Source organism: Polistes fuscatus, unplaced genomic scaffold, assembly GCF_010416935.1.
Source record: "Polistes fuscatus isolate 324 unplaced genomic scaffold, CU_Pfus_HIC Scaffold4, whole genome shotgun sequence".
NCBI lineage: Eukaryota > Metazoa > Arthropoda > Insecta > Hymenoptera > Vespidae > Polistes > Polistes fuscatus.
Genome location: NW_025113118.1, coordinates 13,666,722 through 13,690,744, shown reverse-complemented (window position 1 = coordinate 13,690,744; position 24,023 = coordinate 13,666,722). Strand labels below are relative to the sequence as shown.

At 34.4% G+C, this 24,023-nt stretch overlaps 2 protein-coding genes across 2 annotated transcripts; both read left to right on the top strand.

Moving 5' to 3' along the window:
- Positions 1-2,859: 2,859 nt before the first annotated feature.
- On the top strand, positions 2,860-17,468 carry LOC122520821 (chromatin modification-related protein EAF1-like). The gene is made up of 3 exons (XM_043641104.1): positions 2,860-2,937; positions 12,265-12,473; positions 15,325-17,468. Exons 1-3 carry the CDS (start codon positions 2,913-2,915, stop codon positions 17,335-17,337), a joined length of 2,247 nt encoding a protein of 748 aa, XP_043497039.1. The 5' UTR covers positions 2,860-2,912; the 3' UTR covers positions 17,338-17,468.
- Positions 17,469-21,864: 4,396 nt separating this feature from the next.
- On the top strand, positions 21,865-23,502 carry LOC122520955. Its single transcript, XM_043641288.1, has 4 exons — positions 21,865-22,257; positions 22,398-22,755; positions 22,874-23,046; positions 23,128-23,502. The coding sequence occupies exons 1-4, from the start codon at positions 21,865-21,867 to the stop codon at positions 23,500-23,502; spliced, it is 1,299 nt and encodes a 432-aa protein (XP_043497223.1).
- Positions 23,503-24,023: the final 521 nt, after the last annotated feature.

The window sequence follows — 24,023 nt, the reverse complement described above, 5'->3', positions numbered from 1 at the left end:
GATAACAGTAACATACACACAAAATACTTACATACACTTAACATACACACAAAGTACATGTGCTTTTAAATCAGCACAAACCTTACCAGCAACCCAATAATTAAATCATTGCCTTACCCGGAAAATTCGTGCCGACTTGTAGAAACAAAAAATGTGTATGTGTGAAAAATAAAAGAAATAAATCCTATAAAGAAAATTTAAAGAAAATTTAAAGAAGAAGTAATCCGGATGTTGACAGTAAGATCAGGAGACGTGGCTTGGGCACGCGTTCGTGTCGCGCGTGCGCACACAGCAAAGCAAGCGAGGAACACAAGCGCAATTTATATGTATGGATATATTGTGCACCCGCAACTTACTTTTCTTTCTTTCTGACCGATTACTTTTCCCACGAGAACGGCAATGGCGGTTCCAACTAGAGTGAAAGAATCAGCAACATTTAACTTCATCGCTCTTTTGTGTTCCCTCTCCCTTTTCTTCATATCACTCTCTTTTTCTTTCTCTTTTGTTCTTATTGTTAGTATCTTAAATGAATGTAGAATATAGAGACCGTACGATCTCATAAAAGCATGTAATATTCACAATACATGAAAACATCATGCATTCATGTACACATACGTATTCGTATATATGCGTGCATTCATACAAATCATTTATATGTTATACATACAGGGCCGTGTAAGATTCCCAATCGTAATGACGCAATCCGCGATAAGTAACAGAAATGAAGTTTTCGAGTTGATCATCTGAGAGCACTCTTTAAACCAAATTTTTCCGATGTTCATTCTAACGTTCGATTTTAATCTATCCGATCATACGATAATTCTCTTTCTTCGATAATCTACCGTTATTATTATGATTTTTGTATGTTCATTGGATAGTACAATTCAAATAATATGAAATAACTTCATATCTATGTTTAATTTTGTATTACTTCTTAACTTTCATTCTGTAATAACTGTCATTTGTAATATGCTGCTTTTAAATTATAATGTTAGAATACAAAAGGTTATTGTACGATTAACAATTACTTCTCTTCGTTTCTGTTATAATTGTAAGAGAAAGATTGACAGTTTTAAAAATGTATATCTATGCATACTACTTTCCTGTATGCTTCAATTAAAAACGTCATTCATATAAATATCATACTGAAATCATACTGATTCTGAGTTGAAATTTGAAAGGAAAAATATAAAAAAGGAATGAAGAATAATTTAAACATTCTTCTAAAGTTTCACTCGCGCGTTCACAAAGAAACGAAAGAAACAACTTGTTTTATCAACAAAAAGAAGATGGAATTCGTGAAAAAGATTGCTCTAATCAAATAGAAAACTGAATAAAAAGTGATATCTTAAACGATGACGGTCGAATGACGACCAGATGCATAGATGACTAATAAGGCAAGAAAGACAAATTCTCATTACTTCGATATCTTTCAAAGATGATTGCTATGATTTCTCGTGATCAATGATTAGATTTACTTGGCGTTTTCGATCAGAAACGTCAATGTAAATGTCATATATAATGCTATATGTATAAATAAATAAGTCAATTTCCTAACAGCAAGAGCAATATAGTGTTAAGTATAGTTCGCGAAAAACTCTAACATATATATGAACCCACAAGCTGTTTCGGGCATACCTAATAACAAATATATAAAAGTACGGTGTCCTTTTGCAAAATCTTGTGCAAGACATTAGCCGCTAACGACGAACTGTGTTTCGCGCTTCGGTCATATTTCCTATTCCTGATCTCGTCTCCTTGTCATTATGTTTGACCTCTCAAATCGAGTTTCTTTGTGGTGGACCAAGTACCGTGTGACTCGGTAGTTTGCTCTAAATTTCCATGCATTCACCGTTTACCGCGTTGACCTCAACGTAATATTACTATTCCTACTACGACACGAGACAGAACACAACCGATTTCAATCTCAATGCTTAACTTTCGATCCAACCACTCAAACTATTGCAATTATCATAGTCGCAAGTTCTCATCTTACTATTAATTAAGAACATTTTTGTCTACATTTTAAAATACATATGCATAGATTTAGTTTAAAATATATACGCGTGTATATATATATATATATATATATGTAATCGACTAATCATTTAATTTATAGTTAACTTTTTGAAATAATCCAATCATCATTTTTAATTTTAATCTAATAAAAGGAACATATTGTTTGATAATTATCATTTCAGTTATCGCGAAATAGAAAGTCTACTTTCGAAAAATAGTTTGAACTTGCGGTTAGTCCAAGTCCAAAACGTAGAGTCTATGACCTTACACGGAATTAGTAGAAAATCTGAATATATTTGTTAAATCAAATTATAAGATGATTTCGAAGATAGGATGAATTTTCTTCGAGTAATCGCATTCGAGAAAACGAATCTTGCGGTTTTCATGGTAAAAGAGTTTATTAGTACACATATAATTCTCGTTGAAATCTGTTAACTTTAAGATCGTCAAATAACTTTTTATTTTTGTTAGAGAAAATGGCACGTTAGTTAATTAAATTTAAACAATTAGAAATACCATAATTTTGATAAATAAGCTTTATCATTTTGGGCCAAAAGTATAGTCAAAAAGTTTAGATCGAACGAACATAATATCAAAATAAATGATTTTGTTATTATAAAATATCGAAGAAAGTTTATTCAGATTAGTATTGTAATAATAAAAGAAGAGGGGGTGGGGGAGATATCGTCATCAAGTTATTCCATTGTAATCTGGTTTCCATGTATCCTGCAACAAAGTTAAATAGAAGCGAGACGAGAGGATCGTGTAAAAGTGGTTAACAACCCCACCTGGTTGGCTGTTCCGGGCGCGGCCTTTCCCCTCGGTCTATAAAGCTACGAGAAACTCACTTCCACCGAACATTCGCTCGCCGCTTCGTCACTCATTTACTCACCATGTGGCTCTTGTTTATCATCGCAGGTGAGTGCACCGAGCTACGTCACGCTTTCCTCCTGCATCAAGGACGAACCTTTGCAAAGTGATATCAATATCTTTGATCCTTCCGCATGTTAATCTTATATCTTCTTCTCTCTCTCTCTCTCTCTCGCCCTCTCCCTCTCCCTCTCGCTCGCTTTTTCACGCGTGTGACAAAGAAATTCTCGCGTGTGATTTTTTTCAAGCTTGTGCAATTTTTATGTGAACAATTCTTTTCTCTCTCTCTCTCTCTCTCTCTCTACTGTTTCAAGTGTGTTGAAAAACGTCCAAAAATATATATATTTATATTTATATTTATATATTATGAAATATATATTTTTTGGAAAGAATTTTTACCTGTTCAACGCAACAAATGTTGATATTAAAATTTGAAATATAACATTGTAATATTAACATAATTTCTATTAATATAATTATATGTACGAATGTAAAATGAATTTCTCGGGTCTAAAGAAGTGAAATTTTATATAAAAGTTATACTAGCATAACTATATATAGGTATCTCTACTTAAAAGATTCAACTTTAAATATAAATTAACGATTAATTTTCTTCTTACATTTTAATTTACGTAAAAAATATTCCAAAATTGTAAGAATTCTTATAGGCTAACGCAATACATCTGTGCATGTTTTAAATAACGTAGTGCCGCCTAATCTTGATTCTATAAACTGTTAATATTTGTCTACAATTTTAAATTGACAATGCTATCGTTTGAACGCGTACACGCATCGATTTATCGTGTTTAAACCAATAAATCGGCCTTTCTCTTTTCTTTAAACGCACACATATATCCTGCATAAGTATTTACGTATTAAGTTTTTCATTACACACATTGAACGTATCTTTAAGTTTTATTTTTCAACGGGACATGTATATGTAACGTACAATGCACTTGCACTTATTCCATGTAACTTACGTCAGTCTATTACTTTCTCGAATACTATTCCCTCACTCTATTTCCCTTCTCTAGTGTCTTTAGTCACCTTCTTTTGTTTCTTTTTTTTTTTTTTTTGTTTAAATCATTGCACGATTAATGGCGTACATATGTGTTTCTTCGATCATAAATTCTAACTTGTTAAATCTAAAATCTGATATATAGTTAAAGTAAATTTGAACGAAACATTAAACATAATATTAAGCGAACAAAGTATTAAAATACGGTCTTTTGCTACTTTCCACGATCTCGTAGCCGTTTTAGAATTTCGACTCACGAAATACGCATTTTGTATTCATATTAGAAACTCGCTTACCACGGAACTGAATTCGCTTTCCCGATTATGCATAGGAACGTTAGATACTCGGCCAAGATTACTGTCACTTCGAGAAATCTAAGACAGCATACTAGGGAGTTTTAACTTGAATTTAAAATGATTTTTCTATTTCTTTTTTCTAGATCTTCCTATTGTTCTATAATTGAGAGTAACAAACTTTGATCAATTTTTCTATCTGCGATAATTACTTTCAAAAATAAACTCGACCATTTTTGTCTTATTATTGTATAAAATTATCCATTATGGTGTTTTACAATCTGTTTAAAAATAAAAATGAACAAATTAAATACAATCAAAAAATATCAATATTTGAACAAAATAAATTGGACAATTATTCTTACAGTTGACGGACAAATTCAGGTTTCGTTAATATTATCACGTATTTGTCGATCATATCGTTAAAAACAAATCCCCGATTTAGAATCTTATTTACGATATAGAACCGAGTTTATATCACCTTAGAAGTAGTATACTTTCTCTACAAATCGTAGCGTAATATTTTTATGCGACCACAAGTGAAATCTGTTCGAGGGGGTTAGTTGGAACACCGAAAGAAAAAGATCGCTAAAGATGACCAGGACATTGAGAACGTTCATTAACTTGGTTTAATCTTATTCTTACAACTAATTATATTATAGCGTCAAAACAACATCTGCTTGTTTGACTAACCATTTGAATTTTTTCACCTAATTAATTTATAGAAATCAGTTGTTAGAGTTTTCTTCATTTATTTGTGGGAAAACACAATTTTGGAAAATTAAATAGTCGAATCGTTTCTTTCTTCTTTTTATATCCTTGAACGTCTCGATCGAATGTAAAAATAGGAAATTACGATTGAAAATATCCGGTTGGTTAAGAAGAAATTATATTCAATATTCAGGTTCAATTAGTCATAGCTGAGAACGAGGATGCTGTCGGTTCTCATAAATCTTACATTTTCATTGACTTCACAACCATTTCCGTTCTAAATTATATTCATTTTCTTGCATAATATATAAAAAAAAAAAAACAAATTCGAAGAAAATAGCAAGTTTTCGAAAGATACCGCAAGATAAAATACAAAATAAGAAAGCAAATTGAAAAAAGTAAAAATGGAATCGTCCTACTTGTTCATCTCGCAAAGTTACATACACCTTCCTTCGCAAATATAAAGATCGTCCACGTACGTAAAGTCGAGAAAAACGGATGCGTGGTATTAGATTACAAGAAAGGAGAGGGCGGTGCTCGCATAATCCCACACGTTCTCGTGTCATTTACCGTTCGATTATTTCCCAATCACATCAACGTGGTGGACTTTATAAGAGAGAAACAAGCGAACCAAGGGAATACATATTCGCGAACGCATAATACATGCACACAAATACATACACACGATGATATTGCCTTTCTCTAAGCTCGAGGCTGCAACTGCAACGACGACGACGACAACTGCACGCTTATCCGTATCTTGAAACTATCTCTGAAGCACTAACATGATTTACTTCAAACTCTATGCATCGAGAAACTTTTCTCACACTTATTCGATACCTACTATCAAAGAGGTCACATTTTTTGATTACTTCTTTAGAGTCAGAACTAGAGTCTACAAGTGGTTTTTTGCCGTTTTTCACGTTTTTTTTGAAACGTATTTATTTTAGACACATATCCACATATCTAATCCAACCTTGGCGTATTTTACCTCTATCGTATTCTTATCAAATACGCATAACGCGCAAACAAATATTGATATTCGAGATATCGCATTATTTTTATTAACGATGTAAAAATACAGTTCATCGCTCTAATTTCAACAAATAAATATTTTCTCTATTACTTTTTATCAACTATACCTAGATATAAATATTTTCCTACCGATCTATCTCTTTCATTATTTTTCTCAAGAATTCTCTAATATCCGCAATCTCTTTGTTCATCGTGCATATCAAAATTCACGCAATTTCATATTCTACATCTCGAAATGCAACACCATTTTTCTTTCTCAAAAGAAGACTCGATAGAAAAATTATTATTATTATCATTATTAGATTTTTATTATCTTATTGTTCTACAAAATGAAATAGAAAAAAATGAAGAATTTAAAGAAAAAGATATGATTGGAATGTTCGTAGAGAACTCCCCGAACCTCTTTGGCCACCTTCCCTTCCACTACCGCCATTTTTTTTCATTAACCGATTGTGAACGAAATCATTATCGTCGTTACAGTTCGTCGAGTTCCGATTTATACGCCAAAATCATGCAATTATTCACGCTCGTTAGGCCTCTTATTTTCTTCTTTGGTATTTTTATTGTCGTTGTTATTATTATTATTATTGGTATTATTGTTGTTTGTGTTACTGATGAATAATGATGGTGGTGCTTGATATTAATTGGCTTGTTCGTTCAAATATATCGAAATATTATCCCTTTCTCGCTCTTTCTTGACGTTTCTAATTTCTAAATAAAATTCTATTAACAATGAAGCAAGGAAAAATAGAAAAACTAGAAAGTTTATTCCATCCTTGTTGCCTTGTTGCCTTGTCCCCGTTAGAATTCTTTGATCGTGCCGCTTTATATATAAAAACAAAAAATCGATAAATTTTCATGAACGTATAAGAGAAACATACATGAGCACACACGTGCATACACATTTTTTCTATATATTGACACTTACAATGAAAACGTCAAACGAGCTCATCTTTTCGTAATAACTTTCTTCGTTCGTTGAGTCTGTCATCGAGTAAGTAATTAAACCATAGATATGAATATTCACGAAAGATACCGACAGACTTATGGAATGATACTTCGTATTAAGAGTTATTTTTGATGTCTTGCCTATAAAATACAATTTAAAAAAAGAATCATTTTTGATTAAAATGTTTTTGTACGAGTTCGATTAGTACTTCGATCAAAGTAATGCAACTCAAACGAAACGACGATAGAACAGTTAGGACGAAAAAATGAGTGGATCGTTTTTTTGATGGATCTCGAAAAACAAAATATGAAAGTTTAAAAGCCTTGCGCTATGTCCGGTCGCGGTCTATCATCGTAATTTTTCAAGATGAACTCGATAACACCGAAAGGTATCCTGCCAACAGTTTAATACAAAATTAAAAACATTTCGACTCGCATCTAAAGTTGAAAAAAGTTATAAAAGACGAAGAAGTTTTTAAGAAAGTATCTAGCGATTATCGCGTGTGCCAAGCCCAACGGACTTTTTGTTTATTCGTTCGATCGGCAGATTTATCGTCCTTGGAATACGCCATTAAATAGAAAAAAAAAACCAAACGAAAAAGAAAGTAAGAGAAAAGAAAGAGAAAGAAAGAGAAAAAGGTAGATTTGCCAACGTAGCTCGTGTAATACTCTTCGAATTTTCACTTTAATACGATGTTAGAAGCAATGATTATTGTCTAACACTGGACGCGCGCGGTGATCGACCTTTGAACTACCTTACAAAGAATTCCAATCTCTCTCGAACGATCTAATCTTACTAATGCTTTTATTTCCAACTTTATTTCACTTTTTTTACGGGAAGAAACAATTATTTCACATTTCTTAACACTTTATTACACGATAGAAAAATCATGCGAGTAATCACAAATAACAATACATAAATGAATACTTTTATTAACAATTAGATTTTTCAAGAAAATTAATCATGCAAATATTTGAGTATCATTACGAGGGCGTTCACGTTTCTTATCTATAATGCGCTAAATTCGACCATACTACACTAATAAATTTAAATGCGCACACATGCACACATGCATTTATTTATACGTTTGACGCATAAACTGACGATCGGTCGAATAGTTTGACGATACTTACTCGTTATTTTGAAAAATAAGTTGTAAGATAAAATCATTGAGGTGAAAAGTGGAACGTTTATCGATCTTTTTAACGACCATCGCTCGTTAATTTCTCGCCTCTTAGGGAAAATAACGGGATTCTCGTTTGAAAGATTTCTCGTTTGTTCGTTCATTCGAACGTTCATACGTAGAATTAGTGTAATTATATATTATTAATTACTTCCCAAGTGCTTTCGAGATGTACGATTAATTTAATTTGCTACTTAAAAAGATATCGTTAATATCGTTAAATTTCACATTACATTATGTTACATAAGAAAATAACTTCGAAAAAGAAATAAAAAGGAACATTATATCGGACGAAAACTATCTAAATTTCTTAAAGATTTAAATGGACTTTATCAAATCAAATCAAATCAAATCAAATCAAAATTATCCGCATTGCTTGCAATAGCGGATAAAAAACTTAGCTCTTAGCTAATATTTTTTCAAAATTTCATCAAAAAGAATATATATTTATTTAAATCTAGCACTTTTGTAAAAACTAAACTCAACAAAAATATAAATTTAGGCGCTATTAACCGATATATTACTCCCATCAAAAATGAAACTTATTCACATTTTGACGATACAATACATGTACATATACACATTGAAAAGTGTTACTTAACTCGATCTATCGTGAATTTCCTTTTGGTTTCTTCTTTCCGATTTCTCACGAAAGTAACAATACGATATCGCGTTACTCTCTCGATCGCGTTATTTCACACATCGTGTGAAATTCGTCCTCGTTTGGTCTCGGTGTCTTAGACTTCATAAGGGAGGCGCGAAACTCGCCAAGCGTTAATTAGGCAAAAGATTTGTTAATCAACAACCGAAAGGATGTTACTTAACGATTTCACCATTTATAAGAACGCTGTAATAGATCGTCGTCCTAGTCGTCGTCCTAGTCGTCGTCCTAGTAGTCGTTGCTGATATTATTATTGTTCTCTTGTTTCTCTTGTGTTACATAATTATTATGAACACTACAACTCGTATTCCCCAGAATTTCGCAGAGTTTAACAAAGAAACAAGATTCCTCGCGAATTTCAATCTCGTCATTTTACACACTCGCGACATACATGTAGAAATTTCCTAAAAGATATCATACGGTTAACAGATGTTTCGCGATAGACAAAAAGAACAACGACAAAATGAGTGTGAAAAAAAAGAAATCATTTTGAATCCTCATTATGATTATAATGATCTTTAAAATCATTTGAAATTATTCATCTTTCTATTCCTATGTATCTACCTAATGAACTTGTTCGTTAGAAAAGACGAGCAAGCGTAATCAAGAATAATCTAAAATTCTAATGCTTGTTCGCGCAATTGCAATAATTTCCATTGCAAGGTCAGATTTTACACGAACGTTCTTCCCAGATAAATATAAATTCCCGTATTAATAGATGTCCCGTACACGTGATAGTTTCTAAAATAGAAACACAATTGTGTCGATTATCAACGAATATACCATTCAATAGAAAATTACATCACTGGATTCTATGGTTGCAGTTACGTAGCTTGAAAGATATCGTTAATCAATGAATCGTGCTATAATTAGAATTTTACGCAAGACATCAATCTTAGAAATTAATCATTTAATCATTTTTATCGGCTAAAACGGATATTTATATTCAATTGAAAATATCAATTCAAATATCAAAACATTCTAGGATCTACTGTAAACTAAATTGTCTTTAAAGTTTTTTTAGATTGACTTAAAATAAAGTTTTGTCTTGATACTTACAAAATAATATCGTAATATTTTAATAGTAGATATTTGTTCGATGGTAAATATTATTTTTCTTCAGTTTTAAAAATGAAAAAATTGTTAACGAGTTGTATTTAACTAAACGATCATAATTTCGAAACTACCACGTTTCTCTATAATTATGCATCAGTTGAATAAATATTGTGAAAAATATCAAGAATATATGTTATTTTCTATATAGAAAAAAATCCAAACGACCTGAATAGAAAGTTAGACTTGGACCGCGTGTAGAAAAAAAGACAGTTTTTTCTCAACTATGCGTTAAATCTTCTTCCGTTCCGCGTCCATATTACGATGCGCAATTGAGATTAAAAGTCTCGAACGTCGAGAAACGCCAAGAAGGAAGTTATTAATAGAGAAAAAGAGAAAGAGAGAGAAACAGAGAGAAACCCGTATTTTACGGTACGATAATAATACATAGGTAACTATAAACCTAAGTTCCCGTTACATCCGGTTCTCGCGTGATACACAGCAAGGAAAGTGGAGAAAACTTCCGTTCGACTTCACTTTCGGGACGATTTACCAACGATACGCGAGATTTTCTTCTTAAATTATCAAATATTTTAGGATAAAAAGAAAGGTAAATGAACATAACGATAATAACTTAACCGTTAAAAGAAGAAAAGGAAAACAGTTGTGTACGTATAGGACTTTTTGCATTGATCATCGATAGCGTCTCATACGAGCGTACGATCCGTCGATCGTAACTTTACACGATTCGAATCCAATCTAAATCGATATAATTTCGACACAATCTTACATTCCTCGTAAAGGTCTCCCACGATGGCGGCGGCGGCTGCGCGGCGTGACTTCGTGACGAAACAATCGAATCATGGGCGTATCGAACTTTGTACAATTTATTAGGCAATTCTAATAATGAATATAGAATGCGCAAAATCAAAGATTCAAAGTAAAAGTACCAAATGTTATATAATTATTATTTAGTAAAAAAACAACAACGAATAAGTGTAATAATACGTCATTTTATGGCACGTAATTAATAACATAAATCGTAATTGTTTGAAATGTAACACACATTGTCGATACCTAATGAACAATTTCAATAAATAGATATTTATAATTCGATGACGTATAGAAAATTCCTCTTTGGCAGAGCGCGCAATCGATCGAGCAATAAAAGATCGTTTTTATCGTCGAATGATCGAGACACGATCGAACGATTTTGCAAGCCAACTCTAAAAGAATAATCGTCGGCGATCGAAAGTAAATCTCTTTCTCATATATGCAACCGGACCAACTTCCTAGTAGCAATGATATAATGCCTGACCGAGCCGAGAACGCACGAAAGGACATCGGATATATTCGAGAGAGAGAGAGAGAGAGAGAGAATGGGGGAAAGTCTTCCGGTATGAGATGTCGAGCAGAATTAAACGAAATGGAATGGAATAGAAAATCTAATGTCCTATTAGATACGACTTATATTAGGAAGGGAAATTTATGATATAGAACGATAATACGAATTAGTTTTGGGATCATTGAACCTTTTCTAGTTTTTCTTTCTTCCACTTTATTATTAATATATATGTTTTTTATATATGAAGCATAATTCTAACAAAATATATTTCTCTATTTAAATTCTATGCACGTGGCGAAAAATCATAAAACACGGAGAGATCGCAGTGCGATCGTTTTTATTCGTTGCACTCTAAAAACACCCTGTAAAATTGTGAAACTTTTTTTATGTAATTTCGATAAATAATATAAATACAGTTACAACAGTTCGTAATAACGATCTTGCATATATTACAATGACGATATATTACAATTTGACAATATATCGCAATAATGTATTTTTGTAGTATTACAGAGCAAATATTCCATTTATTATAATCGTAAGGCGTATCGAAGGATAGCCAAAGCTAATGTTTATTATTCAATCGCGGAAGATCCGAATGACGATGCGACTGTCGGTGCTACACCGTTCTACTGCATGGCCAATAATGGCGCTCATCGTAAGAAGCTCGAGGAACTGTGGAAAGTGAACTCACATGCGCGGGGAAAGTTAAGTTCTTAAGACTCCTCGTGAAACTTTTCCCACGAGTTTTGCTTTCGGTATTTCCTATGCAACTACCTTTTGCTCTCCTTCGTTGTCCGTGGAAAGGAACTAAACGAAAATAAATGACTTAGATCTGAAATTTACGAGCGACGCCCATTTCGAGAGAATGCTCCCCCATCTAGGGTAATAGTTTAATCTTACCTTCTCTCTCTCTTTATCGTTAAGAACAAGATTCTTCGAGTATGGGATTTTCAAAAATAGAAACATTCTAGTAGCGCACAAATTTCATTCTTACCAAATTTATTCGCACAGGTAGGTTTATTTTATTTATTAGAAAATCTTTTATTTCTAATCAATTCTATATTTTGTTGTATTAATTTTCAATTAGATTATAATTATGAAATGAATACAAAAATATTTGGCAGGTCTATTGGCGGTTTCCGCCGAAAAGGAGTCTGCCGTATCGAACGTGGCAGAAAAATCGTCGTCGTCTCCCACGGCGAGTGCAGATGACATCGTCATGTTAGAGATCGACGTAAAAGGTCCTGCTAAGAGATCACCGATATCAGCCAATGGCGTTTATGGAGCATCGCCGAGCCAATACGTTGTTCGACATGGTGATGACGCTCAAGAGGTAATAAATTCATATAGCTCGTCAAAAAAAAAAAAGTCATAAAAACACTGTAAGTAATTATATATTTCTATTTTTCATATTCTATTTTTCTTTATAAGGACATCGACATCGAACTTTTATGTATTTTCCAAATCAATGATCTTAGAGTAACTAATTATATCTTGTTTCCCATAATAAAGATTACATGCTCTTTCAGCATCATGAGAATCGCGCGTTTCTATGCGTACTTCGATGTGCAGAATATAATATCTCGTTGTTAGTTTTACTTGTGTTGGAGTACGAAATTATTGAAAAGAGATCGGTTAAAGTTTGATACTCGAGTAACTGTGTCAGTTGATCTAACAGAGCAGACAAAAAGGATCTAATTTCTTTTTTCATCCTGCGAACGATAATCGAGGTTAAGGTTGTATGTTCAACCAACACGGATCCGTGGATTAATAAATAAATGATCCCGATCGGGTAACAATCGATTTGAAATGCATTGACGTATCGTAGCCACTATTCACCTCCTACAAGAACACGAAGGTTTCATGCAACAACTAACGCCATTATCCTCGGTCAACCGTGACCATTGGCCGCCTATCACTTGCTGCTGGCCAACGCGTGCCGATCATCGAGTAGCCATTAATAGAATATTTTTATTTTTTTTCCTATATTTTCCGTAATTTCATTTTTTTCCCAATGCAATTCTTTTGTTTTACTTTGCTAACGATAAAATGAAAATTAGAAAAGAGAATTTATAGGATGAAGAAATAATTTAATATAAATAAATAACATTTCAAAATGTATTATATTAGAAAATTTAATCAAAGAAATATAATATAATATTATTATTATTAATTAGATGAAAAAATAATGAAATCTAACGATCGACTTAATGAAACAATACGTAATGAACAATCATCACCTTCGACGTCATTGTCATATTTAGTTTGTATGGCGGAACTCGAGCGTTTAAAATAAGTAGTGCAAAATGGCGTAACGAAATCTGTATACATACATACATACATACATACATTCATTTCGCAGTTGCGCGCTCAGGATAATGAGAGATTGTAAATTCCTAAAGAGAGGGGACTCCCTCCCTCTACTTTCTATGTCTCTCTTTTTATTTTTCTCAGTTGGTAGCCTTCGTACATTCTCTCTCTGTCTCTTTCAAATTTTATCATGTTACGAAAGCATACCAATTTTCATTTTATGAAAGACACACTAGAATACAAGATTTTCAGTTTATAGTCATCTAATATCGGCAGAAATAATTATAAATAAAGTACCGAGGTCATTTACTTTAAAAACAAAATCCCATAAAATAAAAAACGCAGTCGAAGAAAATTAGTATCCATCGTAATTACGAAGGAGGATTTTATTTCCTACGTTTAAGAAAGAAAAATGATTATTATCGATGCATAATAGTTCGTTTCAGTCGATCATCGTCATGGTCGTTGATTTGAATCGTGGTTATTGATTTTTCCGTAACGTCGGCCACAATTACGTCTAAATTTTGTTAAGTTTTTTTTATGTCACGCTAAAATTGTATAATTTGTTCATATAGTTCAAGGTTGATATATCAAGGTATATGTATTTGCTAATAATAATCGTTTAACAATATATCATATAATTCTCTTATTATACGATTAGACTGTAGGAATGAAAAAGCGTACTATAAATTTATCCAAATAAAATAGTATGCCAAACTTCATAAAATAAAAGATAAAAATTGTTTGAAGAATATCTCGATCGACGCGAGCATCGAATAGGTTTACAGGGTTACATTGTTCAGAGGGAAAAGACGCGTTTCTTTTGTGGCAGCTGCTGCATGTGCTTGACTCGTGATCGTTGAACAGCATTAAATGTTCGAACACGATCCCGATTGGCTTGTTGCATAACACGAGCAACAAGTTTGCACGCCTTCTAATCGCGGCGACCTAAGATAGAACCGGTAAAACCACACCCAACACAGCTGACCGAGAGAGCAAATCTCTCTGCTAGCTATTTTATCAAATGCTACTTACGGTCGTTTCGTTTTCCGTTCCGTCGATCCTATCTACGGCCTTGCCTTGTCTACTAAGCCTAGTCTACGATGAGTCACATTAAACAATGATGGAGAAAGAGAGAGAGGGAGGAACTCTCAAGCTGCAGTTTATAGGTCATCGACTCATCCTACAACATCCTACAACATTCTACTACCTATACATACAACGATTCTCTCTTTCTATAGCCTATCTTTTTCTATACCTATCGATATATCATCGTCTGTGTTAACCTTTACAGTAACATCAAGTTCATTGCGAGCATCTTCTTACGTAATAAATTCATCTTGAATAATTTTTAGCATCCTAATGTATCTCCATTTCTTTTCTACCCATGTTTCTTATTTTCTATAAAGGTGGAACAGAAAAGAAACATGAAACCTTTACGAAAGTGTTATGCAAAATATAGTATCAAAAAATAGTTGATAAATCTTTCTTGAATTTCGAAAATGGAATACAGATTCCGAGAAAACGCGATCCGTCCGTAAAAATTGGAAAGATAATTAATTACATTAGTGGTATTGCGGATGAAATTTCACTCTGCGGTATATTGTCTTTTATTTTAGAAATTAATATGAATATGTGAAACTTGATATAGCGAAAGTTTTTCTTTTTATTTAATATTAAATATCACATTACTATGATAGCTTTTTATTTATTTCATTCTTCGTCGTTCATATCGTTCGAGAGAGAAATTCATTAATGATTGCATTTAAGAATTATTAACTATTATTTATTGACTAAAAGTGCAAAAAATATAAAAACAGAGATTAAAGAGAGAAAAGAAATAAGATTGTTTAAGAATATTTATTCATTTGTAGCTCTCACCGGATTACCTATCGGCGGTACTGCAGCAATATTCTCAATCGCAACCGCAAACGTTCGGGCCAACAACTGCAACGCCACCACCCCAGCGCAGACCATTACCAGCATACGCTAGACAACAACAACAATTGCAACAAGCCTACCACAATTATCGAAAACCAGCTGTAGTACCGCCAAGACCTCGAGCTCAGCTTCATCCTCAAGCTTTGGCTCAAGCCGAAGCGGCAGCTCAATTGCAGGCTCAAATTGATGCTAGAAATCGTGCAGATGCCATACATACAGCTCGTTTGAGTCCCAGCGGTACGTCGACTTATCAAGTTGCGGCATATTCCGAACCGAAATTGGGAACGTTCGAACAAGAACTTCTTCAATTGGTATCAGCCAACCAAGCTCAGGAATTTAAGCTTGTCCCAACGCAACCAAAATCAGCATTGAAATCTGGCTATGCGTCTGAATATTCCCAACAATTAGTAAGTTATCCGAGTCAGTATTCCAAACCAGCAGCAGTAGCAGCACCAACACCGGCAGCATCCCATTTACCGGAACAATATCACATCGAGACTACGGCGCCGCGTTATCAGCAACAAGCGCCGGCTTATCAATCCGTCGAAGAACCAGTTCAAATCCAATACCAGCCAGTGCAATCCCTCCCAGTTCAAGCTAAAGAATTCAGACCTTCTCCTCAATATCAGTACGCCGAAGATCATAATAACCTGAAAGCTGTTCAACAGGCACAAGCCCAAGCCGAAGCCGAAGCGATAGCGAGAGCTCAAGCGCATGCTCAAGCACAAGCCTTAGCTTTTCAAAAAATTACGCAAGCTGCTCACAACAAGCATCATCAGGATGCTTTTCAACAGATCCAAATAGTGAACGAACGTCACAGACAACAAAGTGCTTTGGAACAAATTCAGCAAGGTGCACAGGTCAGTGACGCGGGACGCGCTCATATCGAGGAACAATATCATCCGAAAGATCCCGAAGCCGCATACAGAGCACGCTTGAAGGCTCAAGCTCAAGAAGAATTAGCCGAGGCTAGGAGAGCTCACGAAGCTGCAGAATACAAGGCGCACTCTGACGCCATATTGAAACTTCAGGCACAACAGCAGGCTCATTTGAAAGCGCAAGAGGATGCTCATAATTACGCCTTGAATTTCGAGAAAAATCAATTACAAGCGCAGGCGCAAGCTCAAGCTCTGGCGCAAGCTCAAGCCGAAGCTTTGTACAAAGTTCATCAGCAAAATCGTGCCAAAGCGAATAAAGAAGCTGTAGCGGTGGCCAGAGCTCAAGCGGAAGCAAGGACGAAAGATCCGGAGCATACACCGGTAGTTCAATATCTTTTGCCCAATAGTACGCCACTCCCGTCTCCGAACAGTTATTACACCAACGACGAAGTACAAAAATATCAAGCTTCGGGATCATCCTACGTTCCCAGATCTGTTCCAAAAGACGAAGGACCGCATCCTCTAGCCGAGGAAATCCAAGCCACGATCACTCAGCCTCGACAAACTCACAAATTGAAGATACCAGCTGCCTCGCCATCCTCCGTTTACGTGTCTCAATCGGGTCTATTGAAAAAAGCCCCGGTTAAATCATTAACTATCGAAGAAATCATTGATCAGGACCAAGTCAATGGACCTCAAGTCGTACGTATTCCTACATCCAAGGGACATCAAACGTTAACGCAAGAAGACCTCTCGGCCCTTCTTCATTCCGGCTACTCGGTTACTCCCATTCCCCAAACTGCTAAACCCACTCAACAAACTTACATTGGAGAAAACGCATCGGCGGGATACTACGTGAAAAAACAAAGAAATCCAGTTGCCAGGCCTGAATATGTTACTTACGAAGATGTAATTCCTCAAGCTCGTAAACCAACAAGAAAGAACAGACCAATTTTAAAGCCACAAGGAGGTAGCGAAGCTGATGCTAGCGAAAAAGTTACTTATCTGGTACCTTTGGAACAAGAATTTGGAACGAAACAACCATTGGTTAGACGTATCCAAGAATGAAAATCGTATATCTATCCTCGTTCTAATTGTTTTTACCCAACTTGCATAGAAACAATCGGTAATTGAACTAAACATCATTGATAAATTATTGAAATCATCGAATTAAATTAGAAGAAGAAAATCTAACTAAATCATAGAATTTTTTCACGAGGTTTATTACCGATAATATCATGACGCATACGAAGCACAACTATACACGTATATCCTTCCCACCCCTAATGACATTATCCAATTATATTGAAAAAGCTCAATTTCTTTTGACTTTATGATTAAATATGACAAAATATGACAAAATATGATCGCATCATTTGTAGTCACAACCGATGGTCATAACCTAATTGCTCTTATCGTTAGACAATTATCTTCCTTATCATTTTCAGCTCCTATTTGTTGTATACGCGCATGTTTGCGATTAAGACATAAGTTTCTCTTCAATTTTTACATACTATTTTTTTACACATTTATCCAGTACAGCATTCCGTAATAATTTAATCAAATATTATAAAATACTTTACACACGAGGAGTGTAGAAAAGTACAAGCAAGACTCGTCTGTCAAACCAATCGAAAACTTTAAACAAATGTGGACAAAATCTCTTATGCAAAAGATGACGATTATTACTATTACTATTATAATTATTGTAATTATAATTATTATTATTATTATTATTATAATTATTATTTTATTATTATTATTATTATTATTATTATTATTATTATTATTTTATTATATATCTGTAAGTGGTAAGCGTGCTGACGGTGCTGAGTCGGATGATTTATTAATTTATATTCATTTTGTAAATACTAGATTTTTTAACTAATAAAATGTTTAAAAATCCCTATACTTTCTCTTTTATGTTTTTATTATGTCAGTATTTGCCAAGATGATTAAAAACAAATGCACTTTCTCGATAAAATTGTATTTTATCTATTTTATCTATCTAAATTATCGATCGTTATTCATTAATGACGCTATTCATTGTCGAGAACAATTAGTTGGTACGACGAAATCAAATCAAATTGTTTAAGTAACGTGGGAGTTGAACGATATTTCATGAACGTATATTTTTATACGATTATTATAAGGTGGATCAAATATTTCTAGACGAATCAAAATCTTGCGATACAATAAAAACAAGAAAAAAAATGGAAAACGTTTTTTTAAAGAAAAATAAAAGACCGATCGACGCGCTTTCACGAAAAAAAGGCAAAATGCGTTGGTGCATTTGCGATTTACATTAAACGTACACCATCCGAATATTTATTTAGTTGGAAGAAACAATATTTTTTCTTCGGCCGATACCTGACAAAGAAAGAAAAGAAAAAGAGAAGAGGTTTATACCGTAGACATAAAGCGGCTATTCGAAGATCCTGTATTACGAGAACATACCGATTACGCAACGAAGGACAACCAGTTTTCTGGGCGTTAACTTTGCTCCGGCACACACAAAGCCTTCACCGCTTGCCATTTGCTTTACTTTCGGTTTCGGTGGCCACGTATATTCATCAAAATATAAATAACAAAAAATAAGATAAAGTAGTATTCGATCCTTTTTTACCCTGCGTGCGAGGGCAAAAAAAAAACACAAAGAGACAAACGGAACGTTCAATTCCTACGTCGTACCTTCTAATGCGAATACTTTTTCTTCCCTCTCTATCGTCTTCTGGTCATAATATAATCTTACATTTTTTCTCTCAAACCTTCTCTCATTTCTGCAAAACAATTACGAATAACATCGAATTAAATTTGACCTAGAGAAGGTCTTTGTTACCGCAATCATAAGACAGTCATCTAGGGTAGAGATCGTTTTGAAAAATAAGACATAACAAACGATACAAAAATGAAGACAATTTTTTCTCCTTCCTATGAAGAGATTGAAAAATGAAGTAAAATGTTATCGCGTTTCTGTTGAAAATGCAATATATTACTGTACTTTTATAATCTTATTATTAAATAGAAATCCTTACAATGAAAAAAGATATATATATATTTGAATTTTGCAATTTCAAGTAACCTTAATAAAATCCTAGAAGATAAAAAAAAAAGAAAGAAAGAAAGTAAATTGGCGAATAAAGAGATAGGTGTGATCGCGTCGAGTGCGAGCATAAGAGTGAAAGGTGATTTCTTCGTGAGACGAAAATTCAAGTGTAAGTCTTCGAGATTGGTGTTTCCGAATGCATCCCACGAGCAATCGTGCTCGAATAACGTGATACGAATAAATTAACTTACATTAATAGACGTTACCTCTAGCAATTTCGAATTCACACGTTATTACTCGTATTAACAATATACTTTGAAAGATTTTATTTTTCGACCGGAGAAATAAATTGGCATTTTCGTAAAATAGGTATACTCGCGCGCGCGTTATGCCAATGTCAAGGCCGTCAACTCGATAACTTTATATCCAGTATACGAAACTGTGTATTCAACTTTTGAACGCATTCGATTATCGCCTCTACCATTTTTATCAAGGATTTTTGTCGAAAAAATGGAAATTCGGTCGACCTACATATACCAAACTAAAATAATACGCATTTATGTATAACGTGATATTCGAGCACCCATCAAGCACCCATAAATTGTTAGACAAGATAGTAATCTACCGAGAAATGATTACGAAAGTCGATGATTATGACGAACAAGGTGAAGATCGATTTATCGATCGGCAAACTTTCAATGGCGATAGATCAATCTCGATCTGTTTTTTCGTCTTTGTTTCAATTGTAAGGGGATCCTTTCCTTTCGCCAATGAAAAAGTTCTGTCCATACAATCGAAATTATATGGACGGAAGGTCAAGAATGCAATCGAATTTAATTCAAAGGAATAATAAAAATACTAAAATAAAATTTCAACGATCTTTCTTCTCTTCTTTGTTCTTTCTTTTCTCGTTACCTCATTGCTAACAAAATCGACCTAATTTATTTTCAAGATAAAAAGAACCGGTTTCTACTTTCATATTAACAAGTATAGGTGATCTGTTCTTTTATACTAATGTTCGGATAATAGCGAAGTAGTTATGTAATTATAATTATACGATCAAATATAAATGTTCCTATGGAATTATTTGAAATATTTCAAATATATGTGAAATAATATTGAAATAATATTGATCGTTTGAAATTTGAACGAAAAGAAGACAAAATACCAAATCCTTTTCATTTAGATATTATAATACGAATATATATAACATAATAGTACAACTTATAATTTATTTAGGATTTGAACAAAATAAATGATTAGAACATTGGAATATTTGCCACTTTCCCCCCAAATTCAATAGGAATTTAATGCGAAAAGGAAAAAACGGAAATGAAAGAAAAAGAATAAGATTCTTTTCACTTTTAGTGAGAAAGAATGGTTAGCATACCGAAATTTACACGGACTTCCAGAATTGCCGAGTTGAATTTCAATGAATTTCAACAAAGAGGAAGTCATCGACCTAGTCGAATTCTGTCAGTTTTCACTTTCGAACGATCCCTTGTCACTTCTCGTCGATATATTCGTGTTACCAGCACGTATACTCTGTTAATCTTCAAATTAGAATAGTAAAGGCGTAACCAAAAGGTGTGGCATAATCATTCGACTATGTAAAAATCATATAACGCTCGCTGCTTTTTGGTCTTTGTATCTTACAATCCCAGGAACATTTAAAGAGAAATTTTCTTAACGAACACCGTCGCGAGGACGTGCCTCGTAATAATAACAATAATAATAATAATAATAATAATAATCAAATGGATTAGAAAATTAAGCAATTTCAACGGTGAATTGTTGAAATAAAAAACAAGTAAACGAATAACTCGCGAAAAAATGACTTTTTGTCCTAAGATAAGAGTCTTTTGGATTTTGGAAATATCGATGAAAAATAAAAGAAACAATTGCTCGAAAAAAATCTTATCTTCTCGTATAATATGAATTATTTTTGTTTCTTTTATTTCCAGTAAAATATCGATCATTTTAGATGCCCGTAAACTAACGAAAAGTAACGAAAGTCGAAGATATTTATCATCGAGAATAACGCTAAGGTAATATCGCGATGGAGGTGGTTTCACGAATATGATCCAAGTAGAAATGACCCAATTCCCATTGGTTCCCAATTCTCCGTGGGCCTCGCAAATGTGAAAGAAGGGCGGGGGAGGGGGTATAGCATCGTCATGTTTTTTCGTTGGGAGGGGCCCATCGGTCCCGACACGTCGACATATAAGCACGGCTGGGTAGCATCGATGGCACACAGTCACTTACAACCCTTTCCTTGCTTCGTACATCAGGAGAAAGCGAAGATTTTCAAGCTTGACTCGGGTCTAAATCAGTTTCAAAGGTGATTCAAATCGTTTCTTCCAAGATTCCGTTAAAACAGCTATCGTTCTCGCTAATATTTATCTACAACAAATTGACATATATAACTTATAATAAATATTTCTAACAAAATAACTATTCCTGAGAAAAATTCAGGTCTTTATTCGAAAAGAGATCGAGTAATTATCGAGAAAAGTAATTTGAATTTTAGGATGCAACTGTTGTTGGCGATGACTGCGGCGGCATTGCTGCAAGTTGGTTTCGGCGGTCATGTGGCTGTTAGGATGCCATATTTGAACCCAGCTGGTGTAACGTACATCAACAACGTCCCGGAGGAATCATCCCTCGCGTATGCAGCCTCTTATCAAACTCAGCAACACTTCGGATCTCCTCTGCAATATGCCGCACCCTTGCAGTACGCTCAAGCCGCGGTTCCGGCTAAAGTAGAGGCTCATCACGTGGGATATGCCACTGCGCAAGTACCAGCCGTGGCAGCTGTTCCTTACGTCAAACATATACCCACTGTATCGCATGTTCCTGTCACCAGGATCGAGGCTCAACCGGCTGTATTTGAAAAACAGCTCGATGTCATTAAACCTGCGGTATCTACGCGTAAAGTAGAGGTCAGAATGAAACCATAATCTAGATTTTTCTTTTCCTCCAAATAGAATAAGTTGAAATCTTTCGAATCATTGATATAACTTTATTTTTTATTGCCTTAATTAGCGGTATAAGACATACAAAAAAAATGGTTATAATGTAGGTACGCCGGCCAGCTATTCAAAAACAATTCTACGATATCGAAGAACGCGTGATCATCAGACCAGCTGGTTCAGCGGTAGTAGAACTCGACGAGCCAACGTCTAAATCGCAGAAAGGGCCTGCCGTTATACAACCTTTGGCTTATAATCACGTCTCCGTTGGCCAATCTCCAGTCCAAGTGCCAATACTTTCTCATTCGGTTGGTCCGGCTCCTATCTTCGCTCCCTCCTCGACTCCAGCACCAGCGACAATATCTTCGACTCCTTCGTCGATTTCCGAGGAAGAATCCGTTGTAGTGGATAATCCTGAATTCCGTAACGCGAATTCTCCGCAAAACGGACAACGTTTCTTCGCTTCTGCTGACTTTTCTCAGGTATTTATTCGGAACATTGTTTTTTCATAGGTTGTTTTTTCTATTAATTAGAAAATTAACTTTGGTAATATCGGAATACTTGTTCTCGATCTAGATCAAAAATCAACCCCAAGTGATCACTCGTTCAAACGGAGCACCATTCGAAGAAAATTCTCCGTTCATTGCCCATGACCCATCCCCGTCCGTTGTTCCTAGTCAAAGATTAAACGCCGAAGAAAATAAATCCAATCAAAACAGACTGATCGAACTTCTGACAGCGCGCGGTAGCGTTTCCGAGGTACCTCTATCTTCATTTCGATATATTCCTTTCTCCTTTCTTTACGCCAAGAGACAAATTTTCGATCGTTGATCATTCCAGGTTGGATTCGGCGCTCGTGCAGGAGTGGACTTGAGCAGACAGAATATCGAAGCAGGACACGTACGTGCGCGCGTTTTGTCCGCAACACCGGCACCCGACGATGCAGAACCAACCGATCAACGTGTCTCCACCAGACGCGTCGTAGTTAGCAGACCAATTGAAACTCTTCAAGAAGTCGACGTTGTCGAGCCAGCGACTAAACTCGAAAGAGTATCCATTCGGCAACCAACTCTAATTAAGACAGCTCGTTTGGATCATGTTCAGGTTCATGGTTCCGTACCAGTCGTTGGGAAAGCTTATGCACCAGCCGTAGCGCACGCTGCCGTTCCTGTTTATCAGAAAACTATATCACCCGCTTACGAATATTATCATTAATTAGATTCTACCCGAACCGATCGAATTTCATAAGTTTGAAAAAAGATTCGTATACGTATTTTTATACGATTTTTCTTTTCAAACTTATCGACGCACTATTACGATACAAATATAATATAAATCTTAGGGAAAATCTTGCCTAATCATTCATTCGAAGAGTTTGCAAGGATTCCGAACGATTATTCGCGTATCGACTGACTGATTACTAAATTCCTGTTCCATGAAAATGATACAAAAAGCCCTAGCCATTAAACTCGTCATTCAAAATATGAACTACGGTTTTGAAAATATTTTTTGTATTTTATAGTTTGTTTTTCATCGAAAAACAACTTAAGTAAATATATAAATACTATATATATTATCATGAATGGAAATAAAGAATATGGAGATAGAAATTCTTATGACGATTTAGACAATTCTTTTTGCTTTCTTATAAATTATCCACGTTAAATCTACCAACTATTTATAATATTTCCAAAATACAATCATCTTTATAATAAAAAAATGAACAAAGAAGAGAG